The 26,634-nt window shown below is 43.8% G+C and overlaps 1 protein-coding gene across 2 annotated transcripts in view; it reads left to right on the top strand.

The window, feature by feature from the left end:
* The window catches only part of LOC125740684 (NACHT, LRR and PYD domains-containing protein 3-like), a 172,162-nt gene that overhangs the window by 93,560 nt on the left and 51,968 nt on the right, over window positions 1-26,634 (top strand). For both annotated transcript variants that reach the window (XM_049012163.1, XM_049012164.1), the window contains 4 exons: window positions 20,516-20,603; window positions 21,810-21,895; window positions 24,273-24,446; window positions 25,511-25,598. In XM_049012163.1, the coding sequence (XP_048868120.1) occupies window positions 20,516-20,603; window positions 21,810-21,895; window positions 24,273-24,446; window positions 25,511-25,598 (436 nt within the window). The remainder of the gene's footprint in view (window positions 1-20,515; window positions 20,604-21,809; window positions 21,896-24,272; window positions 24,447-25,510; window positions 25,599-26,634) is intronic.

Below are 26,634 nucleotides of genomic sequence, written 5' to 3'. Positions count from 1 at the left end.
AATCTAAACCTAAGACACCTTATATAGTGCTTGTTTGTTTGCTTGCCTGCTTCATACGTCTGTGACGTATTATGTACCCATTACATTGTTTCTACCTGGAGTTTTAAACAGTGTCTGTGGTCCTGATTTTATATCTCCCCTCCTGAACCACAGTCCAAAACCAGAGACATAGAAATTTCTTTAGAGAGGATAAGACACAAAAAATCACGTTTCCAATGGAACATCACCCTGCCCATATTTAGGGACATTACAGAAACTGAAAAAAGGATGCAGTGGACAAACTTAGAAGCAGAAATGACCTGTAAGCTCCGGAGTCCTTCCTGTTTACATTTACAGAAGCAGAAATGACCTGGAAGCTCCGGAGTCCTTCCTGTTTACATTTACAGAAGCAGAAATGACCTGGAAGCTCCGGAGTCCTTCCTGTTTACATTTACAGAAGCAGAAATGACCTGGAAGCTCCGGAGTCCTTCCTGTTCACATTTACAGAAGCAGAGGACCTTGATATGTTTTACACAGAGCGTGATGACGACCTCAGAGTTCATGGCATGACTGACGCCAAAGAGTGAACCTGAATGTAAGCTGCACATATCAGATCGTGGCTCATTGTCGCAAGGGAGAGAGAGACTGATGTTGTTTTTCTAGTTGTTATAAGCCGGTCAGCTGTTCGAATAACGAAATTCTCCTTTTACAGTTGTCACGGTTTCAGTTTCACCTTCAAAAACTGATTTTTGTTTTTAGTTATGGAAAGAGAAAATTCTCACAATGTCTCAAAATTAAAAACGACTTTGTTTTCTACTCCAGTATGATCACAGATCATTTATTTTTGCTCTACTAACTGCAGTAGGTTTTCAGGGGCTCAAACTGATTTAATGAAAACCAGTGTAAATGTCAGTTGATGGTTCCCAGCTGTATCTGAAGGTGCAGAATACATCGAGCCAGGAATGTAACAAGTGGTATAAGTTTCAGGCGTCGTCGTCTTTCATACTCAGCTGTGTTTTCAGTGGCTCAAAGTGTCTAAGCCCTTCAGGTGCTGATGGCAAATTGCTAAATAATGCCACATAATATCTTGTCAATGCGTATGTGAGCAGAGTTCCAAGCTGTATTTGAAGGTGCAGAATACATTGATCCAGGCAGGTAACAAGTGACATCACTTGTAGACATTATATCCTGTCATCATGAAGTGAGTTTTCACTGCCTCAAAGCGTTTAACCCCTTGAACTCCTGACTGGAAATCATCACATACTGTTACCCTTATAAAAAGTCAGTTTTGTTTAGATGTAATATTCTGTCATGAGAATGTTTAGGCCCTTGGACTTTTGCTTGGATATGATGAAGTAATGAAAACCTAAGCAAATAGAAAACACAACATAACTTTTAATGGTTAAAGACAAATAGAATGAAGTCATATCATTTTCATGTCATTTTCTATCGTGCTTAAGTGCATTTCCATTTGATCACAGTATTTTATTCCTGCTGGCTTCTACCTGGAAGTGTTTACATTACAGCATTCAAGTCCATTTTTTCATGGATTCTGGGCCGTGCATCAGGAGAAGTCACAGCAATTTTATATGTAATATAGAAATGAAGATAATAAAATGTACATAATGAACAAAACATTTCTGTACAATGGTCTGTGTGGTGTCGAAAGTTAAAGAATATTATCGTTCATCTACAGAATAACAACAGAACACAAGCACAAGATCTACAGAATAATAAGCTATAGAGATGTAGAAAGATGATTTAGAATTGGAAGTGGAAAATTGTTTGCGTTTAACTCATTTTATAATAAAATAGTCCTTTTTAATGCCACTTCAAGCCAGATCTAAGACCAAATTGTAAGTGGAAATATGTTTGCGTTTGTCTCCTTTTCTAATAAAGTACACACATACTACTAGTGAAACTGCCAGCCGAATCGTGTTCAGTTAATACGAATCGAGAGCCAAATGGAGTTCTGAAGGTAAGGGTTGGGGTTATGAGGTGATATAGAATGTTATATTATGAACAAAACATTTCTGTACAATGGTCTGTGGTGTCCAAGGTTAAATAATGTTTTTTTTTTATCTACCGAATAATAAGCTATAGAGATTGAGACAGATGATTCAGAATTAGAAGTGGAAAAACGATCGCATTTAACTAATTTTCTAATAAAATAGACTTTTTTTAATGCCACTTCAAGCCAAATTTAAGACCTCCGGTCCGCCGTGCCACTGAGTCCGCGTTTGACACGAAGCGGATCATTTCCTGTCTGTATATGAAAGTGGTTTAAAGCTGGAGTCGCCATTTTGTGAAGAAAGAGGAATACAATTCTGGAATAATATAAAGACAATTTGTATTGCAAGGTAAAATTATAGTTAATAAATATTACTAATAATAAAATAATCATGAACTTATATGTTACAGGTGCTATGGGGGAAATTATTTAGAGCGGGTGCTGTGACTTCGCCCTTTCCGTAGATTTTCCGACCGGAGGGACCCCCCTCGGTTCATTTCCGGGGGACCGAAAACGGGGGGTGCAGGATCTCGGATCTCTCCAACCCGCATATTGATGATTTACATTCTCTAGCAAAATAGCAAAATACGCGCGCGCGTGTGTGTGTGTGTGTGTATGTGTGTGTGGGGGGGGGTTATAAGGGGTATGTTTTCTTGGGCCCGGCGGCGGAGGGCGATTATGTCTTAAACATAGTTAAAATTTTATATTTTTAAATATACTATTTTATTTCTGATATAATTTCATACGTCACTAGTGGGTGGCGTGAAATCGTGTAACAGATAAGTGTGATTATCTTACAGGTAAGATATTCTATAGAGATTCTATCCATCGCAAGAATTGGTACCTGGACGAATAATTTTTTTTTCGGGTTAATCTTTCCTCCGTATTTCACGTAGTTTCTCTAAAGCGCAAAACCGATTCAGGATCGTGGAAAAAGTTGATTCAGTGTGTAACGAAAATTGCAGAGCTGTTCCGGGTCCAGCCACATGAAGCACCGGCCCTGCTTCTCGATCCGTTATTACATGCATTGTGAAAAAGAAACAGTTAAGATTTAATATTGCAAGGCAACTTACTGCACTAGATTTTATATTTTGAGGCCAACTCAAAGTTTTATGTGATGAAGAAAACCTCATCATTTAACAAACAATATTTGGCCAGATAATTTATCTTTCATATGTATAAAAACTTTTACACATACTAAGAATTCCAAACAATGAAAGTTGAGTTGACTGTCTTTTATTTAGATGATTTATCTGTCATGTGTAAAAACCTTCCAATTTGAGTTTAACATACTAAGATTTGGCAAAATGGCTAAATCTGTGCCAACTGAATATTATTAAGATAAACAACAAAACAATTTAATTAATGATAGTAATTAATAATAATAATTGAGACATTAGAGGGAAGTGGGCGGATCCAGGAGTTGCACTGCAGATCGAATCACAGCTCTGCTAATATCCTTCTGCATGTATTACCCATCAACCACCTGGTAATCAAAACACCCCCACATCCACAAATATACACCCAACCCCCCAGGGGGCATTTCATGAACAACCACAGCTGTTTGGCTTTTCTTATAAAGAACATCCTGTAAGGTTAGTGTTTGACAGCGTCTTTTTCATGATGGTGGGTGAAATAACCCACATATGCTATTTGATTATATACCTAATTTAAATGGAATGAAAGTGATTCAGGTGGTTTAATTAGACATGAAAAAATGAGTGAGATTAACTCAGCTATGTTCTGTTCTCAACACAAAGTCAATCCATTACCTTAAAAAGGATGTTTCATTCTAAGAATTCTCATTCCAGGTCGGTGGAACCGCTGTCCAAGAATCAACTGAGTTCATTCAACTTTTTTTCCAGTGTGGTTGGTCGACACAAAAACCTTGGTCTGGATTTGTACTTTCTGGACACGAACTTCCCACCTCTGTCTGTAATGGGTTACCTTTGTTAGTAACTTCCCCAACACTGCGTATATGGTTATGCACGCTGGATCTTCAGAGCAAATACAGACCAATGGTAATCATTTAGTATTCTGGACAGATTCTGGTGCAGACTGTCCTGCCCGGATGTCACTGGCAACCAGCTTTAAGGAGACGCAGGTGGATCTGACCCAGAATCAGTTGCTATGTGGGTTGTTAATCCATCAGAAACATAACATTATAAACAACCTGTGAAGGGAATTTATACAACAATACAGTTGAATGCCAGTCTTATAATGAGGCTTTTTGGAATTTAATGTTTGGGATTTTTCAGTGAAACTGAATGGGATTCGATGTACAATAAGTGATAACAGGATGTAAATTTTACTGAAAGGAATTGTAGTTTGCATTTACTTACTGTAGTTTGCTGGTACTTCCCTTGCTATTCAGCAATATTTTCCAGTACTCCTCTTGTTATTCAGCACCAGGTGCCAGTACTCCTCTTGTTACTCAGTACTATCTGCAGGCACTGTCCTTGTTATTCAACACTAGTTCTGTCACAATCGGCCGGTGATACGGGTGACCGCTCAGGCAGGCAACAGGCAGGAAGCAAGCAAGGTAGGCGGAATCGGGGAAAACGGTGATTTATTAGTGATAAGGGCAGGACGGAACACTGGCATCGACAAACATCAATGACGGACAAGGGACACAGGCAAGCTGCAGGCAGAGGGAGCGCAGGAGCTGCAGGCAGAGGGAGCACCTGCTTGGGAGCTGGAGGCAGAGGGAGCGGCTGCTCGGGCGCGGGAGCTGGAGGCAGAGAGAGCGGCTGCTCGGGCGCGGGAGCTGCAGGCAGAGGGAGCGGCTGCTCGGGCGCGGGAGCTGCAGGCAGAGGGAGCGGCTGCTCGGGCGCGGGAGCCACAGGTGGCTGCTCGGGCTACGCTGAAGCCACGGGCAGAGGAGGGGGTGGCTCGAGCTTCGTAGCATGGGCCGGGGCCTCCTGAAGCCCTCTGCTAATCTCTCCAGGTCCTCCTGCGGAGAGGCGGGAGAGAATGCAGCGAAGTCACGCTGTAGCTGCGCAGCGAGCTGGTCCTCCTCTGGGGAGCCGGCTCGTCCATCACCCTCCAATAAAGTCCCTGGAGGGTGAAGTATCGATTCGCGAGGTCCGCGGGCGTAGCCGGAACCACCAGCGGAGGCGCAGCGGTTGCAGCTGGCAGAGGCGAAGGGAGTGCCTCAGGCTGGTCAGCTGCAGGCGGCGGGACGGCCAGGTCCCACGCAGGAGAGACGGGCGTGGCCCCTTTAAGAACCCGGGGTACACGCGGGATAGCGTCCCGCACCGCTCTGGCCCCTCTATTAGCCAGCCGCTCGGGCTGGAAGAAATACTGCTAGAGGGGCGGCTGCAGCTCCTTGGTGACTGGCTCCCGTTCATGGAGCAGGAGGAGTTCCTCCTCGCTCTCAGGCTGATCGTCGGCTCATCGGGTCTCCTTCTCCTCTGCTTTCTCTTCTTTTGGTCCGTCATTCTGTCACGATCTGTTGAACACTGGTAAGGCGAACGGGCAGGTAAGCAGGCAGGAGGCCAGCAAGGCAGGTGGAATCGGGGAAAACGGGGATTTATTAGTGATCAGGGCAGGACGGAACACTGGCATCAACAAACATTAATGACGGACAAGGGACACAGGCAAGACTTGGACTCAAATAGACTGGACAGATCAAAATAACTAGACACAGCTGGGTACGATCAGGGAAGCACACGTGGATAATCAGGGGGGCGTGGCACACACGAGGATCGTACGAGTTGGGTATGACAAGTTCCAGTACTCCTCTTGTTATTTAGCACTACGCGCTGGTACTCCCCTTGTTACTCTGTACTCTGTGCAGGTACTGCCCTTTTTATTCAGCACCAGTTGCTGGTACTCTCCTTGTTACTCAGTACTATCTACAGGCACTGCCCTTGTTATTCAACACCAGTTCTAGTACTCCTCTTGTTATTCAGCACTATGTGCTGGTACTCCCCTTGTTACTCAGTACTATCTGCAGGTACTGGCCTTGTTGTTCAGCACCAGGTGCTGGAAAATCATTTCTAGGTGTCAGTATTCTCAGCATATATTGTGAAGTACCATTACAAAGAGGTGCTGTACTGGGTACTTGTGAATACTCACCCATTTGAAGTACTGAATGCATTGATAGAAAAATAATTTTATTTTCAAATCATCATTTCATTTTCAAAGTGCCCATTGAATACTGGAGGAACATTTAATTATAACAAAGCTGAGAAATGAAACGAATAGATGTGAACAATTCGAAGAGCAAGGTAATTTCCCCATAGAGACCAATAGAGTGTTTATTATTATTATTATTATTATTATTATTATTATTAGTTGGAACGATGCTTAAAAGCGCTCATGTCAAAGGCTACATGCGTTTTTGACTTACGCACACAGTGAAATACGGCCCATAGTTATTAGTGCAAATGAGCAGTGAACATCTCTGCCTGTGATTATAAACTTCCTGTGTGAGTAAAAACTGCCCAGTTTGCTGTGTTTGAAAGATACTACAGCTGCTAAACTGACGTTTGAATATAAAGCTAACATTACCTTTGGTCTTTATTACAGAGTCAGACTGCGATACACAGGAACTGGTTTCTTTACAGCCATAATCATCTAAGCGATGGATCATCATTCCCATGGAGAGGTTAGGCTACAACGTTTCAACATAAGATGATGTCTGTAAAAACCTGACACTGAAAGGCAGGAGAGTTTAAGCTAAGTAACTAAATTCAGCTGAAGGTTGCTGAGAATAGGAGACAAAAAGCTCACTCTCTGCCATCCTCTTTTCAGACTACTTCCTTACCATACAACACTGTATCAAATGTTATGGATGTACTGAAACAGAACAGAATAACTTAGCAGACAAAAAGCTCACTCTCCACAGTGCTCTTCCTCAGGCTACTTCCTTACCATACCGCACTGCACCAAATGTTACAGACGTACTGTAACAGAACAGAATAATTTAGCAGACAAAAAGCTCACTCTCTGCAGTGCTCTTCCTCAGGCTACTTCCTTACCATACCGCACTGCACCACATGTTACAGACGTACTGTAACAGAACAGAATAACTTAGCAGACAAAAAGCTCACTCTCCGCAGTGTTCTTCCTCAGGCTACTTCCTTACCATACCGCACTGCACCAAATGTTACAGACGTACTGTAACAGAGCAGAATAACTTAGCAGACAAAAGGCTCACTCTCTGCAGTGCTCTTCCTCAGGCTACTTCCTTACCATACCGCACTGCACCAAATGTTACAGACGTACTGTAACAGAACAGAATAACTTAGCAGAGCAAAAGCTCACTCTGCCATCCTCTTTTCAGGCAACTTCCTTACCATATGATATTTTGTTTTTGACCCTATTGTTTTAATATGCTCTAAAGGGTTTTAAAGTATTTTTATTGCTATTTATATTGGATGGGTCTCTTTTAAAAGAGATTTTAAAAATCATTGGACTGACCTGGTTAAATAAAGGTTTAAAAATAATGCAGAAAATAAACAGACACATGTGCTTCCTATATTAATGAAAGAATCACAGCAGATGTCTCCTGCAGACATATAGGACTGTGAGCAGGAAACCTGCCTTCTGTTAACGGAAAGGTCAGTGCATGTGTGGGAGTGACATGTACGGGTTTGTGAGTCTCATGGACTCATCTCCGACATTCTGCAGACCCAGACCTCGCTCGCCGACCTCTTGGAGGACTACCTGGAGGAGCTCGATGATGAAGAGCTGAAGATGTTTAAATGGAAACTGAGTCGCACAAAATATAAAGAGTTTAAGCCCCTTCCCAGGGGTCTGGTGAAGGGCCTGGATAGAACAGACCTTGCCGACAAGATGATAAGTTCCTACAGTGAAGCTGATGCTCTAAATGTCATGCTTGAAATCCTGAAGAATATGAACATGAATGATCTTGTTCAGAGACTGAATGAAGACCTGCAGAAGGGTAATCATATATTTAACCTTGTTTGTTTTTTGTCTAAATTGTAACCTTTATAATCTCTCTAAAAATTAACATACAGGTATTGTATGGCATTATATGGGAAATGCTGATGTTTGTTAGGTACTGATGCTGGAGACAGGAATGGGGGGGGGGGCAGCCAGCTGACCTTGGACCCCCAGAAGTTTTTTTCTCCTTACTTGGGAGTTTTTCGTTCCTCTCCTCTGTTGTCATTTTGGTTTCCTTCTTTCCTTCTGCCTTCTCAGTTTCATATTTTTGAATTATTTTGCATAAATGATGCAGAAATGTGTCTCAACATGCCCATGAAAAGCAGCTTGGACTTGGTAGTGAAAGGCGCTATACAAAGATACATTGATTTGAACCCTGTATGTCAGGGCGGCCAGTGGCAGAGGCAGTACAGGAAAATGCCAGGGGGGGGGGCTCCATTTAAATGGGGGGAGAATAATAATAATAATACATTTTATTTATAACGCCCTTTACATCCCAAGATCTCAAAGGGCTACAAGTTAAAATAAAGATTTACAAAATAGTTAGTTTAAAAGTAAACAATTTTAAAGCCTCTAAGTGGAGGAACCAAAGGTTTTGTTAAAAAGAAATGTCTTTAGATGCTTTTTAAAACAGTCAGTGGGTTGTGGTGCCCTCAGGAAGTGAGGGAGGGCGTTCCACAGGCGTGGAGCAGCAGCACAGAAAGCCCCATCTCCCATAGTCTTCAGATTGGTTTGTGGAGGAGGTTAGCCTGCGTAGAACGGAGGGAACGTGTTGCGCGTTGTGGGTTGATAAGTTCTTTGAGGTGGGGGGGAGGCATGTCCATGGACGCATTGGTGTGTAAGAAGCAGAACCTTATACTCAATCCTGGCGGAGACAGGAAGCCAATGAAGTGAGTGAAGAATGGGAGTGATGTGCTCATGTTCTCGCACTCTCATCAGGATCCTAGCTGCAGAGTTTTGAATGTATTGGAGCCTCTGCAGGCTCTTGCTAGGTATCCCAAAGAGAAGTGCATTACAGTAGTCCAGTCTAATTAAAAGAATTAAGAATTAAAGGAGAATTAAAATTTCGACTTTTACTATATTGCTTTGCTACTATTTTACACTATTATCTCAATTTAATAAAAAGCCTATTAAATAAGCAAACCTTATTTGATATGGGATATTTTTTCCTTTGCCCAGCCTCCCCCCTCCGGCCCGTATCACACACTTTAGGCGTCTTTATGTGACTTTGATACGATTGATAAGCGTGTGATACGATTAATGGTATGTAATTCAAACAGACACGATCATGTCAGAAAGACCGAAGCCCTCCGGTGCCCAGGGAGGAAAAGGAGGAAGAGGAGAGGAGGAAATACAGGAAAAAGACAGAGGTAATAATCACTAATCAGAGTAATTACCGTGTTACTGTCTGTGGTCTGAGGAGCAGAGTGTTACTAGCTTACCTTGGATGATTCGGCATTCGCTAATTTAATAAATAGCTAGAATTAATGTCAGTTACTCTCAGCGTAAATTCATTAGGGAAAGTTGTTAATACTTTTCAGGTGTTTGGGATGGAGAATAACCTACAGCATCATTGTCAGAAATACTCTTTATCTTTAACGTGTCCTGCTGCACCTACATGAACCGTCCACTGTGTCTGTCTCAGGGTAGTAAACTGTAATAGGCAAATAAAATGCTTTTCTGTTCCCATCCCCCTTTTTAACTAATAGTTTAAATCCTCTGCATTTTTATTACTGATTAGTCTTATATGCATAGCAAACAGCATCATCATGTGAGTGACGTGCTCATTGAAGGAGGTTTTGTGCATGAATGCCAGTCAGCTGTCTCTTGCTGTTCACTTTGTGTTTAGAAATTTACAAACTTCTGTGAATGCAATCAAAAAAACTGAATTTGCCAGAAGTTTTATATTTTGATTGGAAACGTAATGTCAAGGTTAGGGCTTGGTAGGAGTTAAGGTCGTCATGTTGGGATTAATGTTGTGTGTTTTAATCCTCCTACCACACTGGTCAGGATCATGTTGAGAATTTGTGCATTTTCCTCTTTTCTTCAGGGGAGCTCATGTCCAGCACGATCAAATGTAACCTGAAGCAGAAATTTGAGTGTGTATTTGAAGGGAAAGCTAAGGGAGGACAGCCAACAGTTCTCAGTGAGATTTACACAGAACTCTACATAACTGAAGGTGGGACTGGAGAAGTCAATGATGAACATGAAGTGAGACAGATTGAAACAGCATCCAAGAAAAGGCGAACAGAAAATACTACAGTCAAGTGCAATGATATATTTAAACCCTTATGTGAGACACCTATCAGAACTGTACTCACTAATGGGGTGGCTGGTATCGGGAAAACAGTCTCTGTGCAGAAATTTATTCTCGACTGGGCAGAAGGAAACGCAAACCAGGATGTTCACTTCATATTTGCTCTTCCTTTCCGGGACCTGAATATGATTAAGGATGAATACAGTCTGATTGAACTGCTTCACCGCTTTGTCCCAGAACTGAAATCATTTCAATCCACTGAGCTGTTTAGGTACAAAGTCTTGTTCATCTTTGATGGTCTGGATGAGTGTCGCCTTCCTCTCGATTTTCAGAACAATGAGGGCTGGTTTGATGTAACAACGAAAATGTCACTGGATGTGCTGTTGACTAACCTCATTAAAGGGAATCTGCTTCCATCCGCTCTCCTCTGGATAACCTCCCGGCCAGCAGCAGCCAATCAGATACCTCCTGAGTGCCTCCACCGGGTGACAGAGATACGAGGGTTCAGTGATGCCCAGAAGGAGGAGTATTTCAGGAGGAGATTTAGGGATCAGAGCCTGGCCAGCAGGATTATCACACATGTGAAATCATTAAGGAGCTTCTTCATCATGTGCCACATTCCTGTGTTCTGCTGGATTTCAGCCACTGTGCTTAAGAGGCTTTTTAGTGAGACTGACAGGGGAGAAATTCCAAGGACTCTGACTGAAATGTACACACACTTCCTGATCTTTCAGTCCAGTTTAAAAAGAGACAAGTATATGAAAAACTATAAAACCAAGCTTAAGGAATACAGCAAGGAATTCCTTTTAAAACTTGGTAAATTGGCTTTTGACAACCTTGAGAAAGGCAATCTCATATTTTATGAGGAAGATCTGACAGAGAATGGCATTGATGTCACTGAAGCTTCAGTTTACTCTGGAGTGTGCACAGAAGTCTTTAAAGAGGAATATGGGTTGTATCAGGATAAGGTGTACTGCTTTGTGCATCTGAGCATCCAGGAGTATCTCGCTGCTTTATATGTGTTTCTGTCAAACTCATCAGCTAACCTGCTGGAGACTGCAGTGGATCAGGCATTAAAGAGCAAGAATGGACACTTGGACCTCTACCTCCGCTTCCTCCTGGGCCTCTCAACAGACTCCAGTAAGACTCTGTTAAAAAGGCTACTGGGACAGACAAGAATCAGCTCACATGCCATTTTAATAAGATCCTTGAAATTGCTACTGGGACAGACAGGAATCAGCTCACATAACATTAAGAAAACAGGCAAATACATCAGGGAGAAAATACAGGAGAATTTATCTCCAGAAAGGACCATCAACCTGTTCCACTGTCTGGCTGAGTTGGGTGACAGTTCTCTAGTAGTGGAAGTGGAAAGGTACTTGAATTCAGGAAGCCTTTCAGCAGATGACCTCTCACCTGCACAGTACTCAGCTCTGGCCTTTGTGATGCTGATGTCAGATGAGGAGCTGGATGTGTTTGATCTGAAGAAATTCATCAGATCAGATAAAGAGCACTGGAGGCTGCTGCCTGTGGTCAAGAACTCCAGGACGGCTCTGTAAGTGACGTGGGGATGGGAAATCATGTCTGGTCTGTCAGTAATGCATGAATATTGTTTGAAATCTCTGATGAATATTATTATTTTGATAATGTTGACTGCAGCTGTTTCTATAGCAGTAGCTAATCTGGACCACAGACTTTATAATAACTGAAGGTAATGATGTAGTTAAGTGACAGGTTTTCCATGACCGTCCTTTGTGTGACAAACAGCCAAGAGCCAGTATTCCACAGAATGTTCGGACTCTGTGCCTGTGAGTAGAAGGCCGCTGGTTCCGATCTCCTGGCCAGCAAAGTGATGTCATCGTTGGGCCCATGAGCAAATCCCTTAATGCCAATAACTGCAGGGGCGCTGGATGCTGGCCGACCCTGTGCTGTGACCCCAAACTTCCTCTCACCTGTGTGTGTCTGTGTGTCTCATTTCCCCATGTGGATAAGTGAAGTATTACAGTTCATAAATATTTCTTTTAAATGAATGTTCCTTTTAAAAGTATATCTGAAAGGATTGGTAGTCTGCAATTAGGGTATTGGTGATGTTATAAGTTCCCAGGTAGAGCAATACAGAAAAAATGATTTCACTGACAGGATCAGGAATTCACGTGTCATTTAAAAAGCATAAACTCCTCTGGACATCATTCAAATCCCACATAAACACTCACACACACACATATATATCCCAGGCAGGAACCGAACCCGACACCCTAGATGGTCGGCTGTAGTGCTGATTACTGAGTCACAGCGCTGCTCAGAGCTTTATGGAAATACTTATGCAGATATTAAAGAGTCTCAGGGTAACTGGCCCTTTAAGGAACCGAACCCGACACCCTAGATGGTCGGCTGTAGTGCTGATCACTGAATCACAGCGCTGCTCAGAGCTTTATGAAAATACTTATGCAGATATTAAAGAGTCTCAGGGTAACTGGCTCTTTAAAGGACTGAACCCGACACCCTAGATGGTCGGCTGTAGTGCTGATCACTGAGCCACAGCGCTGCTCAGAGCTTTATGGAAATACTTATGCAGATATTAAAGAGTCTCAGGGTAACTGGCCCTTTAAGGAACCGAACCTGACACCCTAGATGGTCGGCTGTAGTGCTGATTACTGAGTCACAGCGCTGCTCAGAGCTTTATGGAAATACTTATGCAGATATGAAAGAGTCTCAGGGTAACTGGCCCTTTAAGGAACCGAACCCGACACCCTAGATGGTCGGCTGTAGTGCTGATCACTGAGCCACAGCACTGCTCAGAGCTTTATGGAAATACTTATGCAGATATTAAAGAGTCTCAGGGTAACTGGCCCTTTAAGGAACTGATCCCGACACCCTAGATGGTCGGCTGTAGTGCTGATCACTGAGCCACACGCTGCCCAGAAATTAAGATAAGATAAGATAAGATAAGATAAGATAAGATAAGATAAGATTGCCTTTATTAGTCCCACGGGTGGAAAATTTGCGTTATACAGCAGCAAAGTGGACAGTGCAGCAGAAATAAGCAGAATGCAGAAAAAAAAAAAAAAACCTGTGACTGAATGGATTTTAGAGCATATTTACACTCATGCCCTCATTCAAACTGACTCTGGAAGATAATGCAATATAACACATACATAACACTATTGGGAATATGGTCTGTATGACTTCTGAAAATATTCAGTATGAATTAAACTATATGCTTTTAACCTATGTCAGACTTACCCACTGTCAATGATTATATGACTCAAAATACACAGTAAACTCACAGGAGAACCAGTATTATGCCAACTGCTGCTCATTTGGGTAGATTGATCCAGTTCCTGAATATTCTGCACACAAAACCTTTTAGGATATTTGTGCTTTGAAATGAAAATGTTCAATGTATTGTTCATGACAGGGAATATGATGACCATCAGAGGACTGGCAATAATTTTTATATTACCATATTTAATCACTTTTCCTACTGTGCTGATTTAATTTTGTGTTCAGCCACTAATTCTCTTTGAAGTCTATTCTGTGCCTTGTATTATGCTGAAAAAGAGCATAAAAGTTTGGATATTTTGCACCATTATAATCGCTGATGTGTAGGATACATACTGGTCTCTGTGTGTATAATGACACGGCTCCTTTTACAGGATGAACAACTGTAATCTCACAGAGAAATGCTGTGAGGTGCTGGCTTCAGCTCTCAGATCAAACTCACCCCTGAGAGAGCTGGACCTGAGTGACAATGACCTGCAGGATTCAGGAGTGAAGCTGCTCTCTGCTGGACTGGGGGATTCACACTGTACACTGGGAATACTGAGGTCAGTCATATTTGTCTGGTCAAATAGTAAACTGGTATTTCATGATGACACTGCAACTGGGACACAGATAAAACATCAGGCCACAGGTATTTGACAGCACAATTGAGACACCCTCCACCATGCAGACACAGAAAGGAGTGTCCTGGGAAGGGCTGAGGGATCAGCCACATGGCCACTTCATTTACTCTGACTTAAGCTCCTGTTTAGGCCTCTAGATGCAGCAGAAAGACTAATATTATAAGAGCCTCTCATGTCTGAAGCGTCTCAGCTTGTAATGCGGCTGATCCTGAATCCATTCATACCTGAATCCATGCTCATTCATATCTATTTTTAATCACATTGTGCAGCAGTAGTAATTGCTCCACATTCCTTGAAGGTTACAAGGTCACACTCTGTATGGTTTACATCAGCTTCTGGTTACATCTTCTTAATGGCGTCCTAATGATTACATTCTCTATCTGTTATACAGTAACATATAATATTCCATATGGACACCCCCAAATGACGGTCTTTATTTTAGGGGGATGGGGGGGGGGCATTCAGGAAGGGCAGCTTTAGGGCAGCTGGAGTGGAGTTTAGCTCCTTCCTCACGCGGCTGGGCCCGACTCCTTGGTCGCTGGCTGAGCAGGTGGGGGTGGCAGTCCCTTCTGGGTGGTCATCCTCCAGGCCGTCTGTGTTCAGAGGGAGGGAGAGAGAGTTGACAGTTTAAAACACCTCTATTGAACCATTCTGTGCATCAAGGTCACAGTAAAGGGGCCACGTACTGTAGCCCAAACATCCCAACGTCACGGTATAAGAATACGTATCACCAATGAAACACCAGGGTACCATCATCAACCACTGGAGCCAAACCCTTGTTTCTGCACCTTTTACGTGAGAAATGGTTGATGTTGTCAGTAACATGAATGAAGGCATGTTCTACTCTAACCCTTGTTTCCACTAAAGCCTGAAACATGTCGACTATGTTTACACTTTGCCCTTCTGCCTCTCTAATCTGTTGCTCTTCCATATGGTCAGCTTTGCTTGGCCAATCATAAAGTTTAAGCAGGCACACAGCTCCTTCTGACGTTGTGAATAATCAACCCCAAGAATGAACAGTTCCTTATGAAAAATGAACCCAAGTCTGCAAAAGACTCTATCCATGAGTCGAAAAAGAGAGAGTAATTTCAAATAGTCACAAATACAGTGAAGCAATGTGTCTGGTACATTACAAAGATTGCACAAAGGAGAAAGCTCAGGCCTCAACTTCGTGACAAAGACCTTAGTGGCCATGGCACAATGCAGCACACGCCACTGAACGTCACCAGAGCATTTGGGGATAGGACTTTTATACAGCACTCTCCATGAAGGCGACTGAATCCGGGTGTTAGGAAAATGAGTCCTCCATTTCGTATCAGGTCTCCCATTCAGTATGCTAAAATGCACACATCTAACAACGATGTTATACAAAATCTTTCCAGCTGTAGCAAAATTCAAGTCCTGCATTACTTAGAAGGAGAGCAGTCTCTGTGTCATCATCTACAACCCTGTTTGGACCAAAAAATTATTCCGGAAATGGGGCATAAGCAGGGTTAGGGTCAGAGTAGGGTTAGGGTAAATTGGTTCACAAAGCTCAAAAGGCAGTCAGGTAGCCCCACCTTCAAGTGCTTCACAATGTCCCCTGCTATACTTTCAGACCTACAGCCTAGAAGGGATGCAAGGTCTCGTGCAGGTATCCAGTTTCTGTCAGGCAAGACAAACAACTGACCGAGTGTTGTTACACTTGCTGTGATTAAAAAGGGGCATAACATGTTCAGATATAACACTCTGTCTAAATCAATAAGGATTAAAAATACAATGGCTTGTTAAGACCGTAGTGTCCCATCCATACCACCTATTGTCGCCAAGCCTCAAGAACAGATCTATAGAAGCTGGTGGACGACTTTTATTGTGTGTGACAATAAAAACAACTGTCGATCAAAAAGGAAGCCAGTGCCAGCCCTCAGCAAGGCAGGACCACACTCCACCCAGGGCAGATACGTACCATGCAACTGGGCAGATTGAAGTCTCATTGTCTGCAATTTGGAGGCTAAGTGAACAAGGCCTTGTCCTCCATCTAATACAGGAAAATAAACGACCCCAGGAGGGAGCCAGTGATTCCTGTCCTAAAAAAAGTTCACAAAGCTCTTCTGGAGAGAGATGAGAAGCTCGATAGGTGGATTCAAAGCAGTCAATCAATGCCATACCATTGAAGCAGCCAAGATGGCTGTAAGAGACCTGTAAGAGAGCTGTGGGCGAATCCATTCCCATCTTTGCAATCTCCCCAGTTCCTTTCACGTAATCCGTCCCAGTTCCGTTGCATATATTGGCTTTTTGAAATGCACCAAAGCAGGCAAGCAAGTTCTTCATGTCCTCTTGCGATCAAATGACAGCAGTCACTTCATCAGCATAAGCAAGGAGTTTAACTGTCAAGACACTTTCAGGAGCACAGGCTCAACTTGAAAACTCTTGCAGCTTCATCCTCAACTCTATCAATAGAGGCTCTATAGCTATAGGGTATATAATGGACCAGAGAGACTGCAGCTTTGCCAAATGCCTCTACTTAGAAAGGCCTCGTGAGTGTTCCACTTACCCTCAGCATTCTGTACACATCAGTGTACAGTAGTTTAGTGCACGCGATGAAATAAGGACCCAACCCGAATGCTGCAAGCGTTTTAAAGAGGTAATGGTGGTCTACTCTGTCAAAAGCCTTCTCCTGATCTAGGGAGATAAGGCCTATATCAAGTCTATACATTTTGATAAGGTCCATCATTTCCCTCATAAGAAAAAATCAATCAAGCTTTCCAGAAGGACTGCGTCCAGATCGGGCCCATTGAGAGCCCATTCAGCTTTGTGAAATTTAGCAGTCAGTCCATCCAACCCTGGTCACTTTCCCACAGCCTGCTCACTAGCAGCGGTAGTAAGTTCCGTTAGAGTCAGTGGCTGTTCCAGGCTGAGCCGATCCGTCAGGCATGGAACGTCCTTTAAGAGATCTTCTCCAGCACCCAAGTCACATGGTTCTGCAGAAAATAGCTCCTGATAAAAGGACAAAGTGTGCGAGATGATCTCTTGAGTGTTCGTAGTCAATTGGCCGTCAGGCAGTTCTAAGTTTCTGGTCAGCTTCTTCATGGATCTCCTTTTTTCCAGATTAAAGAAGAAAGAGGTAGGAAGGTCCACATCACTGAGCTGCGCAAAACTGGCTCGAACCATGACACCGTATCGTCTTTCCTCCCAAAGGTTCCTCAACCGCATCTTCTTCCTCTCTATAATCCGAACCGCATCTGTACCTTCTGCCCTACTTAGGTCCAAAATCTCATGTTCTAAAGTCCTCATCCGTCTTTTCAGTGCTCCTGATGTATTCGCTGTATATTGTTGACAAAACACTTGAACCTGTTTCTTATCGACATCCCACCATATGCTTTGGGACGGATAATATTTTTTTATTCTCTCTCCAGGCCACCCAGAAAAGTGTAAAAGATCCCACAAAACTGCAGTCCTGCAGTAACCTATTATTGAACACCCTGTGGGTAGAACACAAAGAACTTTGTAGCAAAGGAAAGGCAATTGAAATAAAATGATGGTCTGAATGAAAAGTGGGGGTTATACAGCTATGGCAAAACAGTCTCCTATGTGTCTCACGAACATACATTCGGTCTAGCCTCGCCCATGAGAGTGAGTCGGAGCTAGTCCTCACCCAAGTGTATTGCTTCTCCTTCGGGAACTCCTGTCCAAACATCCACTGTCCTGGCAAGTAAGCAAGCCTTGCAAAACCTTAGCAGACTTTGGGTGAGGCTCCTCATGATTCCTGTCTAGTGTGTGATTGATGGTGCAATTAAAATCTCCAACTAAAAGTAAAACCCTATCCTCTGAACAGCCAGACACAGCAGTGCTTAGCTTATGAAAAACTCTGCACGTTCTGCACCAACATTAGGGACATAGATATTAAAAAAGGAAAAAAAGATAAAATCCATTAAAGTCTACATCAAATACAAGCTGCCCTGGTACGAGCTCAACAACATTTGTTAGTTGACCCTGAAACTGCTCAGAGTGCAATACAGCAACACCTGCACTGGAGTTAGACCCATGGCTTAAAAAAACTTGCCGCTTCCATTCTCTCTGCCAACCTGCCTGATTGTGGGGATCTGTATGTGTTTCCTGCAAAAACAAAACACCACATCGTTTCAATGACGCAATAGACGCTATATAAAGTTAAACTAAAAAATGTCTCATGGTAGCACCATGTACGTTTCGGCTGTTCAACCTCTTCAAGAGACGCCTTTTTCATTGCAATTGAAACAGATGCCAAAAATCAAGGTAAATCTGGAAAAAAATTCTTCAACCTGTGATTTGTGTGCATTTTTTGTAACATCAAGGAAATCATATTCACAGGGAGAGGGAGAGAGAGAGGGAGACGGAGAGAGAGAGACAGGGAGAGGGATAGATAGAGAGAGGGAGAGAGAGAGGGAGAGAGAGAGAGAGAGAGAGACAGCAAGCAGGCTGCTCACAAGTCACCCTCTTCCCCCCCACCCATGATACAGGTTCTGAACTGTGCTGGGGGAGGCGATCCCGCCCCCTCTCTGGGGCTGTTATCAGCTGTCAGCCGCTTCCTGTTGACATTCCTCACTTCCTCATCGGTGGTTCTGCAGCCGACCATGGGGATCTTGTGGTTTCTGTCCGGCGCTGTGGTGCTGATCGTCCTCTTTGGGATTTAGCCGACTTTCCTGCCCCTGTGGCGTCACACCGTTTGCTCTTGGCGTCACTCCAGGGCCTCATCCTCTCTGCCATCAGAGCTCATCAGAGCAGGACTGTGGATGAGAGAGTCCAGGTCTAAGTTTCATGCAGTGGGTCGCTGTCACTGGATGGTTTATTGCTGAACTGGGCTGATTATTCATGTCTGTTACTACACAGTCAGTGACGCTAAGAGGTGAGCTTCAGTGAACAGTGTGTGGGGGCCGCAGGAACAGAGGTACACAGGCAAACCTGGTGCAGAATAATGCCCCCAAATGGCAGCTTTTTATCAGGAACAGGGAGAACAGGGATGGAGGAAAAGGGGGAGGTGCTGAATGGCTGTTTGATCTGGGGGGGTCCAGGCCAGTTGCTGGTCCCAGTCAGGCTGTGGCTTTGGGCACATCAGCACTGGTGTTTTGATGGGTTGTTGCCACCTATATTTTGTCTGAAATTTTGTGATTTTGTGATACTTGCTTAAAAGTAATACTTTTAATGGTGAGATGATATTATTTATAGGAGAGTTTCTGTCTCTCTCTCTCTGCAGGCTGGCAGGCTGTAGAGTCACAGAAGGAGGCTGTTCTTCCCTGGCTTCAGCTCTGAGGTCAAACCCCTCCCACCTGAGAGAGCTGGATCTGAGCTACAATCACCCAGGAGACTCAGGAGTGAAGCTGCTCTCTGCTGTACTGGAGGATCCCAGCTGTAAATTGGAGAAGCTGAAGTGAGTACAGAATGAACATTTTATGTCCGTTTATGTAGCACATGTTCATACATCAAGGTCATTCAAAGTGCTTTAGAGAAAAGATAAGAAATAAAATATAGAAAGTAAAAGCAGAGAAAATCAAAGTGTAGGAATAAATATGAATTTAAAAGAAAATAACATGAAACATTAAAGAACAGATATTACGTGACAAAGTGCCATTGGCATCAGTCACGGTTACACAGTCGCCCATGGAGCTGCGGCCTGGGTGCTCTGGTGCCAGGTGTCCTTATAAACACCCTTATGCTGGAACACGGTGTTCGTTATGGACAGACTGTGGTTGGCACAGGAGACCAATAAGAGAGCAGCTCGGGTTCAGATCGGCCAGGCCGTTCCTCCCAATCACAGCCCTCCAGGTGTCACTGTCGTTACCCACGTGAGTGTTAAAGTCCCCCAGCAGAACAATGGAGTCCTCATGGGGGGGGGCACCTTCCAACATCCCACCCAAGGTCTCCAAGAACACCGCACACTCTGAGCTGGTGTTCGGTGCATAAACGCAGACAACAGTCAGAGCCCGTCCCCCGACTCGAAGTCGAAGGGAGGCGACCTTCTGGTTCATTGGAGTGAACTCCAACATACTGGCACCGAACCGGGGGGCTATAAGTAGACCCACCCTGCCCTCCACATCTCACCATGAGCAGCTCCAGAGTGGAATAGAGCCCAGTCCCTCCCCAGGAGTTTGGTTCCAGACCCCAAGTTGTGTGTCAGCAGTCAAACCATGTTAGAAATAATTAAGCAGTAAAGCTGGAAACCAATAATTCTTAGCACACGATTTATATTGGTTAGCAGAGTTAATAGATGATGCAATTTAGTACTTAACTGTGTTTGGTTTAACAAAAGTAACGGATAAAACTATAATGGACACTAGTCAACAATGGGGTGAGTGGTCATATGCTTTTTATATATTGTACAATAAAGTCATTGTTTTAAAAAATCTCTTCTCTGATGCTGTGATGGCTCACATTACTGTAATATATGGTACAGCGATGCAAAAAATGGTTCTATAAGTGTTTCGTTTTGCTAAGGGTGAACCGGTGTGAACTCACAGAGAAATGCTGTGAGGCGCTGGCTTCAGCTCTCAGATCAAACTCCTCACCCCTGAGAGAGCTGGACCTGAGTGATAATGACCTGCAAGACTCAGGAGTGAAGCTGCTCTCTGCTGGGCTGAGAGATTCACACAGTAAATTGGAGATACTGAGGTCAGTATTACTTGTTATACTATGGGACCGTTGAATGCTTGAATCTGATTGGCTGACGAACGTTCTGAGGTGTGCAATTATTTTCAGATAAACGCACGGCGAACGTAGTTCCAGGTAGCTCTCTTGACCGCATTACAGTTCCATATAACTTCGCATAGTTAACTGTAATAACGGAAATTAGCATACAGTACCTATACAGCACACAGGACTAACAAAAACAACAACATGACAGACAATTTTCCGAAAGTAAATTTTAATATTTACGGTGAATATGAAACTTTCAACAACTGGGCTGCAGCAGTATTAGTTAGCCTAGTGTACCAACTTAAAGGCTACACATGACATTTCTCACTAGCGAGGTAATAACAGCGCTGCATCTTAAAGCAGACTTACAGTTTAGAGACGGTGCTTCAGAACACTGTTGAGGGACACACAGAGGTAGCCTAATTCATACAAGCTCTCTCTCTCTCTCTGTTTCTCTTTCTCTGTGTCTCTGTCTCTCTCGCTCTCTTTCTAATAACTTCATTATTAACTGCATTAGTCTGCTATCAACGGCTCAAGCCTCCATTGCCAGCTTTAAAATGACGTTTTGGAACTAGCAAAAGAGTCGTTGGATGAGATGCGGAAGAAACAATCCTACTCACAATAGCGATTTAAGTAGAAAAACCGGACGAATCCCTTGAAATATATCATCTGATCGATGTCTTGAGGTGTGGCAACTGTAGTATAAGCGGAATAATTGACTCCAGACCGTTGAATTATTAGAAAATAATGCACACCCAAGGTGGTAATGCGGCCACGACGCGAAGCGGAGTGGCCGTTACACCTCGGGTGTGCATTATTTTCTAATAATTCAACGGCCCGTCGTCAATTATTCCTTACATATTCTACACTATTAACTGGTTATACTAAGGGAAGTCATATTTGTCCGGTCAAAAAGTAATCTGGTATTTCATTATGATCACTATACTCTCTGATGTGTAGGATATATACCAGTCTGTGTGTATAATACCACGGCTCCTTTTGCAGGCTGAACAGCTGTAATCTCACAGAGAAATCCTGTGAGGCGCTGGCTGCATCTCTTAGATCAAACTCCTCACCTCCTCACAGAGAGCTGGACCTGAGTGACAATGACCTGCAGGATTCAGGAGTCAAGCTGCTCTCTGCTGGGCTGGGGGATTCACACTGTAAACTGGAGATACTGAGGTCAGTCATATTTGTCCGGTCAAATAGTAAACTGGCATTTCATGATCATACTGTAACTGTGACACAGATCAAACCACAGACCACAGTATTTGACAGCACAATTGAGACACCCTCCACCATGCAGACACAGAAAGGAGTGTCCTGGGAAGGGCTGAGGGATCAGCCACATGGCCACTTCATTTACTCTCACTTAAGCTCCTGTTTAGGCCTAAGATGCAGCAGAAGGACTAATATTATAAGAGCCTCTTATGTCTCAAGTGCCTCAGCCAGTAATGCGGCTGATCCTGAATCCAAGCTGTCTAAGCATGAACTATGTCAGTACTTTATATTATAAAGTGTTTCTGTGACGTTTGCAAGGCAAGTCAGACGAGTGAACCGCTGCACTCACAGCATTTCGTTCCCACTAAGAAGGTAGAGATTTTTATTTCTCAGAAAAGAGGACGTGATGCGGATGTTTTGTTTTATTATTGTTATACTGACTTAATATCGTTACACTGTGTACTAGAGTAAATACCTGGGCTGGACTTCTCACAGTTTCATAGCAGAGGAACCTAAATCACATTTCCTCAGGTGGAATTACACCAAATAAAATACTCCTTTATTTTGGGTGCCTGCTGCCTGGGCCCCTTCCTGTGTCACATCAGCCGCCTATCAGCTATGAGAGAGGAATCACTCCTGTAATCAGCTCTCACTGCTCTGTACAGGTCTGTGTGGACCACACTGTTTAAAATGTTCATATGCTAAGGTCTCTCAGACAGGATCCCTCAAAGTACTGTTGCATCCAAAAATTTTTCACCATTAAGTTTTCGCTTCTAAATTTGCACAATTTTAATATAAAACAAGCTGTACATCAGGTAGGTCGGCCTGACAGGCCTGCATTAGCTGGTGGGGATGTTCACGTCTCCTCTGGTCAGAGTTCCTAGTCATTTTGGGGACACCTGGCAGAAAGGTGGCTGACGGCTGCCAGTCATTTCTGTCGCTTGTCTAACCGTCTGGAAAATATGATCAATATTGTTTCTTTGCCCAGGAGACTAAGCAAAGCAAAACTTCCCAGGTTTCACTGATGAAAAGTCTTGGCAGTTTCAGCTGCTGCTGAGATGCTCAGCTACAGAACAGACAGGCCTTCATGATACTGTGAAGCTGTGAGACTAATTAAAGTGCAGATTCATGTGACATAGGCTGACATGAGATAGCTGACAGATACAGAAACTCCTAAGCTAACTCAAGCTGCTCATTCACACCTATTTTTAATCACATTGTGCAGCAGCAGTAATTGCTCCAAATTCCCTAAAGGTCACAAGGTCACACTCTGTATGGTTTACATCAGCTTCTGATTACATCTTCTTAATGGCGTCCTAATGATTACATTCTCTATCTGTTATACAGTAACATATAATATTCCATATGGACACCCCCAAATGGCGGTCTTTATTTTAGGGGGATGGGGGGGCATTCAGGAAGGGCAGCTGGAGTGTGGAGTTTAGCTCCTTCCTCACACGGCTGGGCCCGACTCCTTGGTCGCTGGCTGAGCAGGTGGGGGGCGACAGTCCCTTCTGGGTGGTCATCCTCCAGGACGTCTGTGTTCAGAGAGAGACGACAAGCAGGCTGCTCACCAGTCACCCTGTTTCCCTCCCCACCCACAATGCAGGCTCTGAGCCGTGCTGGGGGAGGCAATCCCGCCCCCTCTCTGGGGCTGTTATCAGCTGTCAGCCGCCTCCTGTTGACATTCCTCACTTCCTCATCGGTGGTTCTGCAGCCGACTGTGAGGATCTTGTGTCCGGCATTGTGGTGCTGATCGTCCTCTTTGGGATTTAGCCGACTTTCCTGCCCCTGTGGCGTCACACCGTTTGCTCTTGGCGTCACTCCAGGGCCTCATCCTCTCTGCCATCAGAGCTCTTCTTGTGGCAGGACTGTAGATGAGGGAGTCCAGGTCTAAGTTTCATGCAGTGGGTCGCTGTCACTGGATGGTTTAATGCTGAACTGGGCTGATTATTCATGTCTGTTTCTACACAGTCAGTGAGGCTAAGAGGTGAGCTTCAGTGAACAGTGTGTGGGGGCCGCAGGAACAGAGACACACAGGCAAACCTGGTGCAGAATAATGCCCCCAAATGGCAGCTTCATATCAGGAACAGGGAGAACAGGGATTGAGGAAAAGAGGGAGGTGCTGAATGGCTGTTTGGTCTGGGGGGGTCCAGGCCAGTTGCTGGTCTCAGTCAGGCTGTGGCTTTAGGCACATCAGCACTGGTGTTTTGATGGGTTGTTGCCACCTATATTTTGTCTGAAATTTTGTGATTTTGTGATACTTGCTTAAAAGTAATACTTTTAATGGTGAGATGATATTATTTATAGGAGAGTTTCTGTCTCTCTCTCTCTGCAGGCTGGCAGGCTGTAGAGTCACAGAAGGAGGCTGTTCTTCCCTGGCTTCAGCTCTGAGGTCAAACCCCTCCCACCTGAGAGAGCTGGATCTGAGCTACAATCACCCAGGAGACTCAGGAGTGAAGCTGCTCTCTGCTGTACTGGAGGATCCCAGCTGTAAATTGGAGAAGCTGAAGTGAGTACAGAATGAACATTTTATGTCCGTTTATGTAGCACATGTTCATACATCAAGGTCATTCAAAGTGCTTTAGAGAAAAGATAAGAAATAAAATATAGAAAGTAAAAGCAGAGAAAATCAAAGTGTAGGAATAAATATGAATTTAAAAGAAAATAACATGAAACATTAAAGAACAGATATTACGTGACAAAGTGCCATTGGCATCAGTCACGGTTACACAGTCGCCCATGGAGCTGCGGCCTGGGTGCTCTGGTGCCAGGTGTCCTTATAAACACCCTTATGCTGGAACACGGTGTTCGTTATGGACAGACTGTGGTTGGCACAGGAGACCAATAAGAGAGCAGCTCGGGTTCAGATCGGCCAGGCCGTTCCTCCCAATCACAGCCCTCCAGGTGTCACTGTCGTTACCCACGTGAGTGTTAAAGTCCCCCAGCAGAACAATGGAGTCCTCATGGGGGGGGGCACCTTCCAACATCCCACCCAAGGTCTCCAAGAACACCGCACACTCTGAGCTGGTGTTCGGTGCATAAACGCAGACAACAGTCAGAGCCCGTCCCCCGACTCGAAGTCGAAGGGAGGCGACCTTCTGGTTCATTGGAGTGAACTCCAACATACTGGCACCGAACCGGGGGGCTATAAGTAGACCCACCCTGCCCTCCACATCTCACCATGAGCAGCTCCAGAGTGGAATAGAGCCCAGTCCCTCCCCAGGAGTTTGGTTCCAGACCCCAAGTTGTGTGTCAGCAGTCAAACCATGTTAGAAATAATTAAGCAGTAAAGCTGGAAACCAATAATTCTTAGCACACGATTTATATTGGTTAGCAGAGTTAATAGATGATGCAATTTAGTACTTAACTGTGTTTGGTTTAACAAAAGTAACGGATAAAACTATAATGGACACTAGTCAACAATGGGGTGAGTGGTCATATGCTTTTTATATATTGTACAATAAAGTCATTGTTTTAAAAAATCTCTTCTCTGATGCTGTGATGGCTCACATTACTGTAATATATGGTACAGCGATGCAAAAAATGGTTCTATAAGTGTTTCGTTTTGCTAAGGGTGAACCGGTGTGAACTCACAGAGAAATGCTGTGAGGCGCTGGCTTCAGCTCTCAGATCAAACTCCTCACCCCTGAGAGAGCTGGACCTGAGTGATAATGACCTGCAAGACTCAGGAGTGAAGCTGCTCTCTGCTGGGCTGAGAGATTCACACAGTAAATTGGAGATACTGAGGTCAGTATTACTTGTTATACTATGGGACCGTTGAATGCTTGAATCTGATTGGCTGACGAACGTTCTGAGGTGTGCAATTATTTTCAGATAAACGCACGGCGAACGTAGTTCCAGGTAGCTCTCTTGACCGCATTACAGTTCCATATAACTTCGCATAGTTAACTGTAATAACGGAAATTAGCATACAGTACCTATACAGCACACAGGACTAACAAAAACAACAACATGACAGACAATTTTCCGAAAGTAAATTTTAATATTTACGGTGAATATGAAACTTTCAACAACTGGGCTGCAGCAGTATTAGTTAGCCTAGTGTACCAACTTAAAGGCTACACATGACATTTCTCACTAGCGAGGTAATAACAGCGCTGCATCTTAAAGCAGACTTACAGTTTAGAGACGGTGCTTCAGAACACTGTTGAGGGACACACAGAGGTAGCCTAATTCATACAAGCTCTCTCTCTCTCTCTGTTTCTCTTTCTCTGTGTCTCTGTCTCTCTCGCTCTCTTTCTAATAACTTCATTATTAACTGCATTAGTCTGCTATCAACGGCTCAAGCCTCCATTGCCAGCTTTAAAATGACGTTTTGGAACTAGCAAAAGAGTCGTTGGATGAGATGCGGAAGAAACAATCCTACTCACAATAGCGATTTAAGTAGAAAAACCGGACGAATCCCTTGAAATATATCATCTGATCGATGTCTTGAGGTGTGGCAACTGTAGTATAAGCGGAATAATTGACTCCAGACCGTTGAATTATTAGAAAATAATGCACACCCAAGGTGGTAATGCGGCCACGACGCGAAGCGGAGTGGCCGTTACACCTCGGGTGTGCATTATTTTCTAATAATTCAACGGCCCGTCGTCAATTATTCCTTACATATTCTACACTATTAACTGGTTATACTAAGGGAAGTCATATTTGTCCGGTCAAAAAGTAATCTGGTA

The sequence above is a fragment of the Brienomyrus brachyistius genome, chromosome 4 (genome assembly GCF_023856365.1).
Source record: "Brienomyrus brachyistius isolate T26 chromosome 4, BBRACH_0.4, whole genome shotgun sequence".
In the NCBI taxonomy this organism is placed as follows: domain Eukaryota; kingdom Metazoa; phylum Chordata; class Actinopteri; order Osteoglossiformes; family Mormyridae; genus Brienomyrus; species Brienomyrus brachyistius.
The sequence above is the reverse complement of the archived record's forward strand: the minus strand, read 5'-3'. Positions and strand labels throughout refer to the sequence as shown.